Raw genomic sequence first — 13,534 nt, 5'->3', positions numbered from 1 at the left:
TGAAGCATATTTCAACAATAATGAAAGCTGTTGCATTATTTTAATGCTTGTTTATCTATACTCCCTAGCGTGGTGGCGTACTTCCCCCATTCACTGCAAAGCAATATAAACAGCATGATTTCCCCGAAATGATGAGAGCAGCAACCACAGTAATGGTATCGCCCTGAAGTAAATTGGGACAGTTGCCAAGAGCTCTTATTGGTCCGCCGAGTGTGTTGGTGGGAAATCCCGCGTCCTGTTTTGATTTTTAATGTAGCGATCAAGCCTCTGAGAACCACAGAGCGACTGAAGAGATCTTGTGGAACGGGTCTTCAAGAGCTGGACGGCTACTGAGTTTCACACCGGCTTTACTGCAGGTAGCTGTTTTGCTGTATAGTACATAGATGTAACGCTTGTTATTGACTTGCTAACGTTGTATCGGGCGCGTTTTAGGTACAAGCTTACGACAATTTGAAATGTCAAAAGGCACTGTGCAATTTAATGAAAAACAAGAACAGATAAATGTTAAATAATAAATATAGAAAAAATGTCAGGGAGTAATAATTTGCTTGCATTAGGCTGCAGTCTATGCTGCAGTAAGGTTTTTTTTATTATTTAGACCCTTCTCATTTGAAGCTTGAACACAGCAAGAGTTCAAACAATAATTATTGTAATGCACTTTCTGAACACTGGGGTAATTTTGCTGATCATAACACAGGGGGAAGTAGCGAAGAAATAATGGAGAAACAGTGGAACCGAGCATCGTTTCTGCAAAGTTTTTAATCATGCAAAAGTAGCCATTAACTTAAAAAAACGTGATATTTTAAAATTGAATTGACAGCAAGCTGCTATTTTCCTGAACAGTTGGGTTTAAGACGTGCTCTGCAACGTGAGATCGCGGTGCCGTCTATGTTAAACTCTGCTTCAATTATGACAAATATTTTGCAAAACTAAAGACGTATGCTTGCAGATAAAACACAAACGTACGTGTTTTGTGCTTCACGCAGGCGACTTTGTAGTTTGCATGCGAAGAGTTTCGCAAAATTGTGGGATTGGATGAACATTTGTTTTAGAAAAAAGTATTATTCATGGCATTGGACAATAAAGCCCGAGATTTCACAGGTTAACGGTAAAACCGGGCTTTACTGGCAGTGTCCTACTCTAAAACGCGGTGGGAGAGAGCGGGAGGTTTTTTTTTATATCTCTCCGGATTATATTGTGGCTTCATATTCACAATTCAGGAAGCACCTCCCTTTCCCTGCCCTATCGCCTCACGATGCATTAGTCCGCCTAGCGGCATAATTCGTTCTGTATTTGAGGAAGTAACACGTACAAACATTCAGATAACCTTTCAAGTGTTGGAGTTCAGTTCAACAAGTAACATTACAGCGGCTAAAGCCTACATATAAACCAATAGATGTATTCAGAAAATCTCACTTGCTTAGAATAATATTTTAAAAATACAGACTTCAAAAGAAAACCTCTTGTGGCAGTAGCTTATGTAAGGATATGCTTCATAGCAGTTGTCAGCTTCTGGTAGCTGAATCAAATGATAATGAGAGTTTGGGTCAGTGAGAACTGGCAGGCATTTTGACTATGAAAGCTTGCATCCAACACATGGGGACTTTCCAACAGAGGACGATAAGAAATAGCAATGTGGCTGAATTTTCCCCTTCCAGGTGCACTAGTCAGTTGCACAATGCCATTGTCCTGACTACTCAACTAATGCTGCACAGACCAAAGATAACTGGGATTTTCCTGATAATGTGAGGGTCAGTGCTATCTAAGGTGAAGCATTTACGTGCTGAGCTAAAGTTCTTATTGCATTGCAGATATTAACATTTTGCTTATTTTCCCCAGCAGACCTCTAGAAATATGCCTGTGACAAGAATGCGTATGAGACCCTGGCTGGAATTACAGATAGATTCTAATGTAATTCCTGGATTGACTTGGATTAATAAGGCAAGTACCCATTGTTTCACTTAATGCAATGTACAGATGTGCAGCTCTGAAAAATTCCATTTAAATAATCTTAACATTCTGTATACTTTTTATATTTTACTTACATATGGGTGATTGCAAGCAAAGGCATTTCCTCCTCCTGCTCAGCAAAAGGTACAAACCTTTGTTTGTCCTTCATCATTTGGAAGATGGGGAAAGAGTTTTTTTTTAAATAAAACCTTCTCCACAGCTTTTGCCAGTGTTATCTGTAACCAGGTCATATGCTTGAAACCAAGTGGGTGACGAAAGTACTTTATGTTACCTGGAACATAAAATACATAGGAATAGACACTGAAGTACTTCAACATTGCATAATATGCATTAATGCAAACTCTCTTTGATCTGAAGTTTTGAGGGCGCTGATTCATTGGATTGATTTACTATACAAGCCTTCATGGCCTAAACTGGCTGGGAAACCACCACTTTTCCTGACTGATAAACCATGACAATTACTGCTAGATTATTGGATTGTTGACTTTAATTTATATGCTACTATTATTAAGTGACCACACCAACGTTACGTATTCCATTGAAAATGCAGGAATGTAAGATGTTCCAGATTCCATGGAAACATGCAGCCCGACATGGATGGAATATGGAAACAGATGCCAGTCTTTTCAGAAACTGGGCTATACATACAGGTAGATAACATGATTCTTGCCTTCATAATGGCACAGAGTGATACTGGGTGCATATATTACTTAGTAAATATTTATTACACAGTTTGTAAACTATTAAAGTACTGTATGAAAAATAAGCTGATAATGTTGCAAGTCAGTTTTGTTAACAGCACCTACAAATATCACAAGATGGTCACCATAGCAAAATATAGATCAAACAAATGATAATTCTTGGCATTGGCCAAAGCTAATTTTGCAAAAGAAACATGTAGATATATTTTATCCAGTCTGATTTTGGATGATCCTTTTGCAAGGCCTGTTTTCTCATTGCATCTCCTTCAGCTTTGCAGCACATTTGAAAGTGACAGGTCTGATGATTTGCTATTATAATCTGAGGTCTTAAATTAAATTATCTTAAATTTGCTATTACTACTTTAGTAGGTATACCACATAAATTCCATTTCCATACATTAAAAACAAACTGTAGTATGAATGTCAAAAATATGGAATGGGTTGAAGATTGAACTTCAAGCTCAGGAGTTAAAATTACAAATTGAAAATGCTCAAGCAGCTTTCTTTTAGTTGAGGATCATGCTTGTACCTTATTGTCAAATTACCAAATTTGGAAATCCAACCTGAATGCACATGTATACCGAGTTGTCTTAAATTCTTCCATTTTCTTTGCAGGGAGGTTCAGACAAGGAATAGATTTACCAGAGCCTAAAACATGGAAAGCTAATTTTCGTTGTGCCATGAATTCACTGCCTGATATAGAGGAAGTGAAGGATAAGAGTGTCAATAAAGGTTCCAGTGCTATTCGAGTGTACAGAATGCTTCCACCTCTTGACAGATCAAAGCAAAAAGGTACTTGAGCCTCCTGTTTTTCTTTATATGTTGTAAGTGAAACAAAAGTGTAGAGTACTTAGCTCTATAATTTTATTTTTCTACAGAAGAGAAGTCTAGGTCATCCAAAGATTCAAAAAGCAAGAGTAGGAAAAGGGTAAGTACATGGGCTACTCTTTATACAGATGATTTCAATCAGAATGTTTTCAGCCAAGTATAGCATTTTACCACTATTTTTATTAACAATACATGTTTCTTTATATCTTTGTAGGAGATTAAGTCAAAGGTCAAACTAAAAGTACAAGAATCTGCTGCACCTAAACTACCAGTTGATCACACCACATACACTGCACCAGAACAATGTGCTGCACAGGAAATGGTGGTTGATAGCACAGTTAGCATAGGAGGTGAGAGAGCGGAGAACCTTTGTCTAGACATCTTTGCAAAACCGAGTAAAAATTTAACATCTTTGCAGCTAATGAGCTTGAAAGAGAATCGTTTAATGCTTTGCAATGCAAAATTTATTTTAATGCTTTAAAAATAAACTAAACATTTTTATAAAATGTTTCCCTCTCTTTGGCACTAGTTTCATCCAAGTAGCAATTATTCTGGTATAAGCATAGCCAGTGAGCAATGGCAGACCACTAAATGTATTGAGCCAGAGAATCATGACTCAGTCCAGTCTTTGGTCAGTCTTTCTGTATGTGATCTCTCCAGCAGGAGACACTGTATAGGGATCAGGAACAGGACTCTTTTATATTTTCTCTCTAGCCAAGGACATTGTGGCCAACTGTAGTGCAATGCTTTGAACTTCCCAGAACAGCATAAATAGCAGCTTATAAAATTTGGCATTCAGTGTTTGTTAAGTAAGCTGTGCTTAAGAAATAAGTGGCTTTTTCTAAAAATGCTTACAGTGTGAGTGTTCATGTGTAGTATGGTGTTGAACATGTCAAGCACTTGCATTGTGTTGAGCTTATTTTCTTTGCTCATTTTGTTACAGAATTCTCTCCATCGGAATCATGCTCAGCGGCAGACCAACTGGCTGATTGGACTATCAGTGGAATGGTAGGAGAATCTGAAGATCAGGTGGTCAGCACATGTGAGCTGTACCCATTTCAGATCTCTCCCATGCCCTCTCCTGCAGGTTAGTACAAGTTGTTCGAATGCAGTCAGTTTCTGAGCTTGTAAATATTCCCATCTCTTGAAAGAAAGATTGAAGCCATTTAACAATGAATTGCTTTCCTTGGGATTCTTCTGTCAATTACATAGCATCAGAAATAGAAGCAGAAAGAGACCATTTGGCGCCTTGAGCTGTTCTACCATTCAATACAATCATGGCTGTTCTTCAACTTCAACTGAACCTTCCCTCAACATCCCCCCACCCTTGAATCCAAAAGTCTATCAATCTCTGCCCCGAATGCACTCAACTACTGAGCATCCACAGCCTCCCCTTCCAGGATAGAGAACTCCAAAGCTTCACAACATCCCAAGTGTAGAAACCTCTCCCCATCCGAATCCCAAACCAGCGAACCTGCCCCCACCCCAAATTCTGAAACATTGACGCCAGCTTTAGACTCCCTGACCAAGGGAAACATTCTCCCAGAATCTACCCTATCAAGCGCTTTGAGAGTACTACATATTTCAGTGAGATCACCTCTAACTCCAAACTCCAAGGAATACAGGCCCAGTTCATGCAATCTCTCCCCATAGGACAATTCCCCTAGCCCAGGAATCAACCCAGCTGCACTCCCTCCAAGGCACATACATTCCCACCCCCCCACAACCCCCAACTGCTGCCCGGCAAGGAGACCAAAACTGCATATATCACTCCAAACACAGCACCACCAAGGCTTTACATAATTGAGATTATTAAAATTTCTTCACTGGGACTTTCAAACTTCTGTACCTTAAGAATTTGCAATGTCCCACTTAAGTTGCAATGTAAAGCCTTGCTAACACCTCCAGTATCTAATATCTAAATGTAGACAGCTGGCTACAAACTGAAGGTTAATGTGCCAGATTAGTAAGGCCATTTACCAGGTCTACCCAGTATTGGCTTTAGTGAATTCCAATAGATTCACCTACCAGATAGTGCACATGCAGGCCTTGTAACATAAAATTGGATTTATTTATCTGTAAATTAGTAGGCTGGACTTCCAGTATTTCCTGAAGAATTTTCTTTGTTCCACTCAAATCTGAATCTGCTGAGGTTTTTGAGACTTTTACTGGATTCGTTCATGCAGAGTATAAAAGATGACCTGGCGTCATACTGCACTGGTAGTTGCCATGTAATACTGTTATTGGAGATCTTTGCCTTTGGAGGATGGTCTCAAAAGTGTTTTAAGTGGCAGTGCTGTAATCTCCCTTAGACAGTACAACTTTTCCTTTCCTAGTTGCTACACATCACAATGATTTAAAATGTAAGCAGGCAATCATCTCTCAGGATGATTTGAGGTCAGCAATTCAGCATGTTGGGGAGGTCGTAGAGATAGTCTGTAGTCCTATTACTTCATGATACATTGTATCATTGCTTTTCCACACTACTCAACCCTCTCTATAAATAGGCATATTGACCCACCTAAATAGCAAGCTATTCAGTGACTTCTAAGCCCAAGTAAAAACAAAGGATTTGTATAGCAACTCATGAAATCCTAAAACACTTTATAATTATTGAAGTATCTTTTGAAGCGTAGTTGCTTGTGTAAAGTATGGGAATACAACAGTCAATTTTCATACAAGGTGCCACAATCAGTAATGTATGACTAGATTATCTGTTTTGGAGATGTTGGTTGGGGAAAAAATACTGGCCAGAACACCTCCCTTACTCTTATTCAAATAATGCCATGGGATACTTTGCATTCACCTGGGAAAGCAGATGGGGCCTTGATTTCCAGAAAGCTGGAACCTCTGGCAGTGCAGTGGTCCCTTAGCTCTGTATTGCTCTGTATTGAAGTGTCAGCCTGGATTACATGCTCAAGTCTCTGGAGTGCTGCTTGCATCCAAAACCTTTTGACTTGGAGGTGAAAGCATGACTAACTGAGCCAAGGCTGACCAATACCTTTTAATACAGAATGAACCATGTTTAAGTGATTTAATACAGAATAAACTATGTTTAAGTGATTAAAAAAAACTACATAAAAGTATCAGCTACCATCTCCCCAGGTGGCCAGTTGTACTCAAATTGAAGTACAGTTTACAGTTAGCAGCAAAATAATGCAAAGTGAAATCGCAGAATCCACTTTTAAAAGTTGTGTTTCCACAACTTGGCAACAGCATTTATAGATCCCAACATTCTCATCACATCCCCACCAGAGTCTAGAGGTTTAGTTTAGGTAACATACTTTCTATGAATATAAAAAGTGTACATAAATAAGATGCATGTCAAGTTTGGTTTTATACATTTTTACAAAATGCAAAATTTGCCAGCCATATTTGCATAGGTAAATGAGAAATCTGATAAATGAGGCTAAGCCCTTTTTATACAATGGAAATATTTTAATGCAACAGTGCTGTTGTGCACATATTCTACCAGAAGTACAGCCCCACTGTCACATTTTACTAAACCTTAAAATTAATCCCTCACTACTGTCGCCATGCAGCTTATTTAAGCCCTTTCATATAGCATCACAACTTTATAATTATTTGCTCTCTTTGGGGACTGTTTATTATTCTGATTATTTTGAGAAGAGGATTCTCTAATGATGAAGGTGGTGGTGTGGGAGTACTACTGTACCTACACTTTATACTTTAAAAATTATTTCTGTTAAAGAAAACTTTTTATCATCTTAAGAAAGAGGCGTGAAATTATAGATTCCCTCTAATGCAAGGTCAGTACAAAGAAATTATAATGAATTGAATTCCTCAAGACAAGTTACCTATGTAACAGATTTAATTTGACATTGCTTTTTTTCTATTTTAAATTGGCATTCAACATTCATGCAATTAAAGCAGCTTTAAAAAATCTTCTGTAAAGGAGAATGGGACAGGGTATTTGCCTGTAAGGAATGTGTTTGTCCTGGCAGGGGTAAGATGGGGAATGTGTTTCTCTGTAGCATGATTTGGGTGTCTGGCAAATCCACTGATATGTACTGACTTTGCTTTCTTTTGTACTTCACAACAGCCAGTGCAGCAGACGGCTTCCTCATAAAAGATGACGTTGCTGAGGTTAGTAGTTGCAGCTGAATGTACTGAGAAAAATATGTTTTGTGTACATGGGAAGCTCAGAGTAATTTCATCTCTGTTTTGTGGCCATTTAAAAATATTTTGAGTTGAAACTCACCTTGTGGCTGGAGAAGCCAATGTTGCTGAGTGAGTCCCTTTTTTTTCCTGCTTACTTTAATCTGTTCTTGTCTTCTGGGCTCTTTGGGCTCCCTGCCACCCATAGCTGAGAGCTGATTGGGCAGCTATTTGCCAACCCTCTGCTATTTGTGGTGAATTCTCTTGATTCTAGTGTTCAGAGTGTTTCTGATAAATGTTTCATGATTGGTCACAAAGTAGAGTTCAGTAAAGCACTGTCATGCTTCAAGAAAACATTTTAGTGAAAAGTTCTGCTAGTGATTGAGCTATTTTTACTTGTTGCTTGTTAGAAGAAAGGATCAGTTGATGTAAATCTCAAAACCTAGTCATTCAAATTTGTTGTACTATGGAATCATTTTCAATAATGGGAATTTTAGTTATTGGGATTCATGTAGCAATAATTGCTAGTGAAACAGTATTTGTTATATTCACTTTGGAATCTTTGCTACAGGCATTTTTGACTTCAGTTATGAAACCTTTGATAAGTCCATACTGTCCAATCTTAACTATGAAATTATCTCTTTCCATGATGCTCAATCTGCCAAAACTACCACCGTTGACACATAACACCCACCCGAACTATAAGTTGTACAAATATTTAGTCTTTACACTCTTCTGTCAATTATAGCAGTTTTGGTTAACTTTAGCATTGAGTCACCCTGTAACGCTCACTGCATCCATTATGGTGTCTGTGCCAAAACATTAGAGTTAAAAAAACTTACATAATGTTATAAATTAACATTTATAATGTTAATCGAAACATTAACATGTTTAACTGTTAAAAAAATTGTAATCCCTGACCATTGATAAGTAATTTCCTAATTAAACTCCATACAGTTTGTAAACACAAATGTAAGTGCCCATATTCTTTCTAAATTTCTTAAGAAAAGGCTCAGTTTGATTAGAATGTATGACAGTGAATCATAGGGAAAATTAAATAATTGCAGCTAACTTTAACCTTAAAACTAAAATGTAAGGATTCTTAGAATTGTGTTAATAGAAACGCTGGTGATTCTGGTATGGGACTGAGGATAAACTAACGTGAGCAAAGTCTTGAGAGACTCATTTTATTTTAAAATTGTAATTTTTTTTAGATTGCAAATGAAATAATTCAAGAACCCAGTCAATGGGAGCATAGTAACATTGAAGGGAAAGGTTATTTCAGCAACGTAATGGGAACTTGCTTCGAGAGTGACGCTAAATCAAGTGAGCAAGGAACAATATCACACGTGGCATTCCAGGATGGCAGTTCGTCAGATTCAGCAGGTATCATCTTTTGCATTTTAAGACTCCTGTTCTTAATCAGCACTATTTTGTGGTACAGATTTATTGAGTTAAATTTTAGCAACAAATTAATTGGCCCCAAAATTTACATGAAGGTGGAAAGGGAAAAAAGGAGCACATTTGGGGAGAGAAGCACAGAAATCGTAGGAAGGGAATGTCCTGGCAAATTTAATGACTGGACTTCATTGTAATTTCCAAACAATGTTTCCCACCAGGCAGCTGGCCAGATTGATAGGCTGGCTAGGTACTGGGTGGAAAAGGGCCAGTCCATCGCTGTTTGGTGGGGTGGGGGAGTGTTTGGAATGGCTAGAATGGCGTTTGGGAGAGAGGAAGGACTGGGTAGGATTGTGGGGCAGGAGGTGGAGGGGAGCATGGAGAGATTTGGTGGATCAGTAAGGAAAGGTGGGGCACATTTGGGATTGTGGATTTAGGAGTGTGGTGATTTGTCAGTTGTGATGAAGATTACCTTGAGGGGCTCGGTTGGCATTCCAGCTCTCCCTGGTCCATAGGCAGTATTCTAAAAAGGACTCACCTACTCGATTCACTTTCCTCTGTCTCATCTCCATATGGTGCCAGGTTTTTTGAACTCAGGAAAACTGGGCTGACCAGCTGCATGACCTGATTTAAATATTAAAATCAGGTAACTCGCCTTTCGAGATTGAGAGACAAAGGTGCCCCACAATCCACTACCTTAAAAATAGTGGCACATGTGTCAACAGCTGGTTGGGGTTGGGTTACATTGTACTGGGATGTGGGGGTGATGATGCTGGTAGTTACAATTTCCCCCATTGTTAGAGAAATAAGTCCCACTGCTGAAACTGTTTGTAATTCTTTTTGGGCTTACAATATGGTTCATTTAGACTTGCTAGAAGCTACCATATCCATAAGGAGGAATCTGTCCACTGCAGGAAAAAGGAACTTGTGCAGGCATTGTGCCTTTTTTTGAATTAGTCCATTTTCCATGCAATGCCTTGATCAGAGTCAACTTGTCAACCAATCAACACTCTTTTCTCATGCAGTTTAATTGTTGTTTCCTTTGAAGTTTGGCATTCTTGCGTCAGTTCTGATGAGTGCAAATTGGAAAGCTTCAACAGCATGTCGTTTCTTCAGTAATACTCATGTTTCTAATTATACAGAGATTCTTCATAAATCACCTGTATTCATTCATTGACATAGTGTAAGCTTTTGGAATGACTACATCCTAGAAACAGTCTCCTCTACAAGAGCAATGTCTCCCTTAATAAACACAGAGAATGCTGGAAATACTTAGTCAGTCCAGCAGCATCCATTGAGAGAGAAACAGTTAACATTTCAGATCGATGACCTTTCATCAGACAGCACTCTCCATGAATGTTGCCCAGACCTGCCAAGCATTTCCAGCATTTTCTGTCTTTATTTCAGATTTTCAGTCTGTGCAGTAATTTGCTTCTGTGGCAATGTCTAACATGTTGGTCATTGAGGAAAGGTTCATGTGGTGGGTGCGCTTGTGAAGTCATCTTTTGTGACATACATCTTCAAAGTGGTCTTCCAGATTTTCTAAAGCTCATTGCAGTTGGAATGAAACCTGTGTTCCCTGATTACAAACTTAGAAAGTTGCCAATCCAAGGTGCTTCACTGTGTGCCAATACCCGGTTAAATTTGTGCTAGTATAGTTAAAATGGCTGGTAGTTCATTACTTGATTGGACCTTATAGGCGTGAATGGAGGGAAAGAAAGACTTAGCTTTCAACTTAACTGATAGAATAGCAGTGCTTCCACAAAAAGCACCTTCTCTATTGGGATTGAAAAGCAATATTGTATTTGTGCAGTAAATAGATACCTGTGGTTGAATACTGTATTCACCTGAGTATTTCCTGGTTTCATTCTATTCACCCACACGTTCTTTTTCGCACAACGCCTACAGTTTTTATAGCTCATCTTGTGAAATGGAATCTGATTGATCAACAAATATAATAAAAATAATAGATTAGCTATTTATTCCAAAATGCTAAAACTTTATTCAAAAGCCGTGTTTTAAATCCATTGGTTGTAGACAGCCCCAGAAAAGATAGCATTTTCCTCATTCATGGGTAAAGGCGAAGATTCTTCCCATAAAGTAGAAATCTCGCTGCAGTGAGCAGATTTTAGGGCTATGTCCATTGTCACCAACCATGATGTGACCAGAATGGCTTAGATGTCATTACTGAGTTGAATCGTAAACAAAATGTTTCCTGTTTGCTTTGGGCAGTCTTAGAGTGTAGAACTCAAGGGAAAAGGAGGGGTAAGAAATGTCAGTAAGAGTATAGAAGTCATTTTGCATGAATTTTTTGCCTTATACTGAGAAATGAGTTTTATTGCAACTCTCATGAATAGTGCTGTTAATTTTCCTTTGCAGGCGAATTTGAATTCAGATTTCATACAGACCTCAGAGAAGCAGACCTTGTGAACTGGCTCGACTCAGCAAACTGGCCAGCTGGATCTCTCATCAGTTGCATTTGAATTAAAACGGTGATGCAATAGAGTGGGGTGCACTATGTGAATAGAATTTTATTTCCTCTTCTGTATTTTGTTACCATTGAGACTTTCAACTTGTCACACCAGCCATATCTGCAAGATTTCATCTGCCCCCGTGAGAACAGACCTTTGAAGACATGCTTGTGGAACTGTTTTAAAAGACCACCTGTTTGGGTCATGCTTGAAGGGTGCAAACAATGTCTACCACACAGGGAAGCCAATTTTAGTGAGGCCAAGAATATTCTGTTTTGTGACTGAGCACCATACTTAACATGTTTGCTGCTATGTGAAACCAAATACTTTTAATTATTCATCTAGTTATGTTACCCTCTGTTCATTTAACCAAGAGGACATTTTTAACTCTCACATATACAAGAAATTAAGATAAGGGGCTAGCAAGTCAAAAGTATTTCAGAAACAAATTAGATATTGTCAACTAGCATTAGACTTGTCTGCAATGTGGCATTCTCATGGCAAAAAAGAAAGCGATTACAGACATTTTTTTGTTTAACTGTATATATGTATTAAAGTATAAAATTCTTGCAATCTTAAATATGCTCATTTCTCTAAAGTCATGAAAGGAAGCCATCAACTAAAAACACTGAAGAAAGAAAGGAGCATTACTAAGTATATAATAATTGCTACCACAACCGTTTATTCAATGTAAAAATAATGTACATATTATTTGCCAAAAAATGCTTCAGCTAACACTGGAAATTGAGTTGCTTTGGAAGTTATGCTGTAGTGTCTATGTTGTGCAGGAGTAGATGACTCACAGATGACTTTTGTAAGCCATGCAGATTGTGATGACCAGATATATAACTTGAATGTTTTTTTTCCATTATCTCTTCAAATGTGTCTTCAAAAATAGTTTTTTAAAAATGTTTATAAATAACATTGATTTTGATGTTTTGTTCAAAATTTCTAGTTGTGAATATATTTTAGAACTTGTATATTTCTAAATAATTTCTGTTGTTTCATTAGTGCTTAAAATATACTTTTGATAAATAATAAAAAAAATTGATACGTAATAAAAGTGTTGACCATAGCTTACATAAACTAGGCTTGTATGCCCTGGAATGTATAAAGTTAAGGGGTGAATTGCTTTAGGATTTTGAAAGGAATTGATAAAAACTTTTTTCTGCTGGTAGAAGATGGGGTCATGACTTTAAAACCAAAGTTAGGTCATTCAGAGGGAATTTAGGAAACACTTTACACAAAGGGTGGTAGGAGTGTTACACTATCTCCCACAAAAAGCAGTTGATGAAAGCTCAATTAATCATTTTAAGTTTGAGATTGATAGGTTTTTGTTAGCCAAGGGCATCAATGGATATGGAGCTAAGGCATGTGGATGGTGTTGGGATGCAGATCAACACAGGAGACTCAAGGGGCTGTATAGTCTCTTGTTCCTATGTCCTAATTAAATAATTATAAACTTTTTTTTATTATAGGAGTTAATATTTTACATTTATTTGTACCCTCGTAGAGATCTGCTGTGCTAGGCTTGCCTCAACATCAGGAATTTCTGGTGAAAAACTAATGATCAAATGGATAATGCCTGTTTTTCTCTAATTAACAATTCTCAGATCTAATCACAGGACAGCAATGTGTTATTTATGAGATGTAATTTTGTTAGAAGATTGGAAATTATGTGGAGAAAAAGGAATTCTGTTTTTCATTTAGTCATTCTTTTAACAAAAGGATGACTTGTCAGGTCTTTCTGTTCATGCTGATGAAAACATTGGCTTCTGTTTATCTGAACTAGTTATCTTTCTGGGGAAATGGCCAGTTTGTATTCAATGTTCCCCACAGGCCTGTGCCTGAATTTGGGAACTTGTATGAAGAATTAACAATTCTAACGACTGGGTAGGTTTTCATGTTCTTCTTTAGGTCTCTTTAATGTAATCTGGAATTTCATTTCTACCAGAAATTTCTAATTCTCTTCCTCTTCATCCATCCTCCATATCTGAGTAAAATAGTCAATTTTTTTTTCAGAATCTAGCTTTTGCAAAATTATAT

At 37.8% G+C, this 13,534-nt stretch overlaps 1 protein-coding gene across 3 annotated transcripts; it reads left to right on the top strand.

Annotated features, from left to right (window-relative positions):
- Positions 1 to 201: 201 nt before the first annotated feature.
- On the top strand, positions 202 to 12,546 carry LOC121280738 (interferon regulatory factor 1-like). 3 transcript variants are annotated; one of them, XM_041192872.1, is made up of 10 exons: positions 202 to 356; positions 1,843 to 1,941; positions 2,522 to 2,621; positions 3,288 to 3,464; positions 3,551 to 3,600; positions 3,715 to 3,850; positions 4,444 to 4,587; positions 7,564 to 7,607; positions 8,834 to 9,005; positions 11,397 to 12,546. In XM_041192872.1, exons 2-10 carry the CDS (start codon positions 1,855 to 1,857, stop codon positions 11,498 to 11,500), a joined length of 1,014 nt encoding a protein of 337 aa, XP_041048806.1. In that variant the 5' UTR covers positions 202 to 356; positions 1,843 to 1,854; the 3' UTR covers positions 11,501 to 12,546. The 3 variants fall into 3 exon arrangements, with proteins under 3 accessions (XP_041048806.1, XP_041048805.1, XP_041048807.1); XM_041192871.1 differs by having other exon boundaries at positions 203 to 356; positions 1,840 to 1,941; XM_041192873.1 differs by lacking the exon at positions 202 to 356 and adding an exon at positions 1,471 to 1,751.
- Positions 12,547 to 13,534: the final 988 nt, after the last annotated feature.

This window comes from Carcharodon carcharias, chromosome 8, assembly GCF_017639515.1.
Source record: "Carcharodon carcharias isolate sCarCar2 chromosome 8, sCarCar2.pri, whole genome shotgun sequence".
Lineage (NCBI taxonomy): Eukaryota > Metazoa > Chordata > Chondrichthyes > Lamniformes > Lamnidae > Carcharodon > Carcharodon carcharias.
Note: the sequence above shows the minus strand (reverse complement) of the source record. Positions and strands in the feature narration are given on the sequence as shown.

Coding starts and splice junctions, on each gene's coding strand:
- LOC121280738 (XM_041192872.1), top strand. CDS start 1,855: ATGCCTGTGACAAGAATGCGTATGAGACCCTGGCTGGAATTACAGATA. Junction 1,942..2,521: donor GATTGACTTGGATTAATAAG/GCAAGTACCCAT, acceptor TTGAAAATGCAG/GAATGTAAGATGTTCCAGAT. Junction 7,608..8,833: donor TAAAAGATGACGTTGCTGAG/GTTAGTAGTTGC, acceptor AATTTTTTTTAG/ATTGCAAATGAAATAATTCA.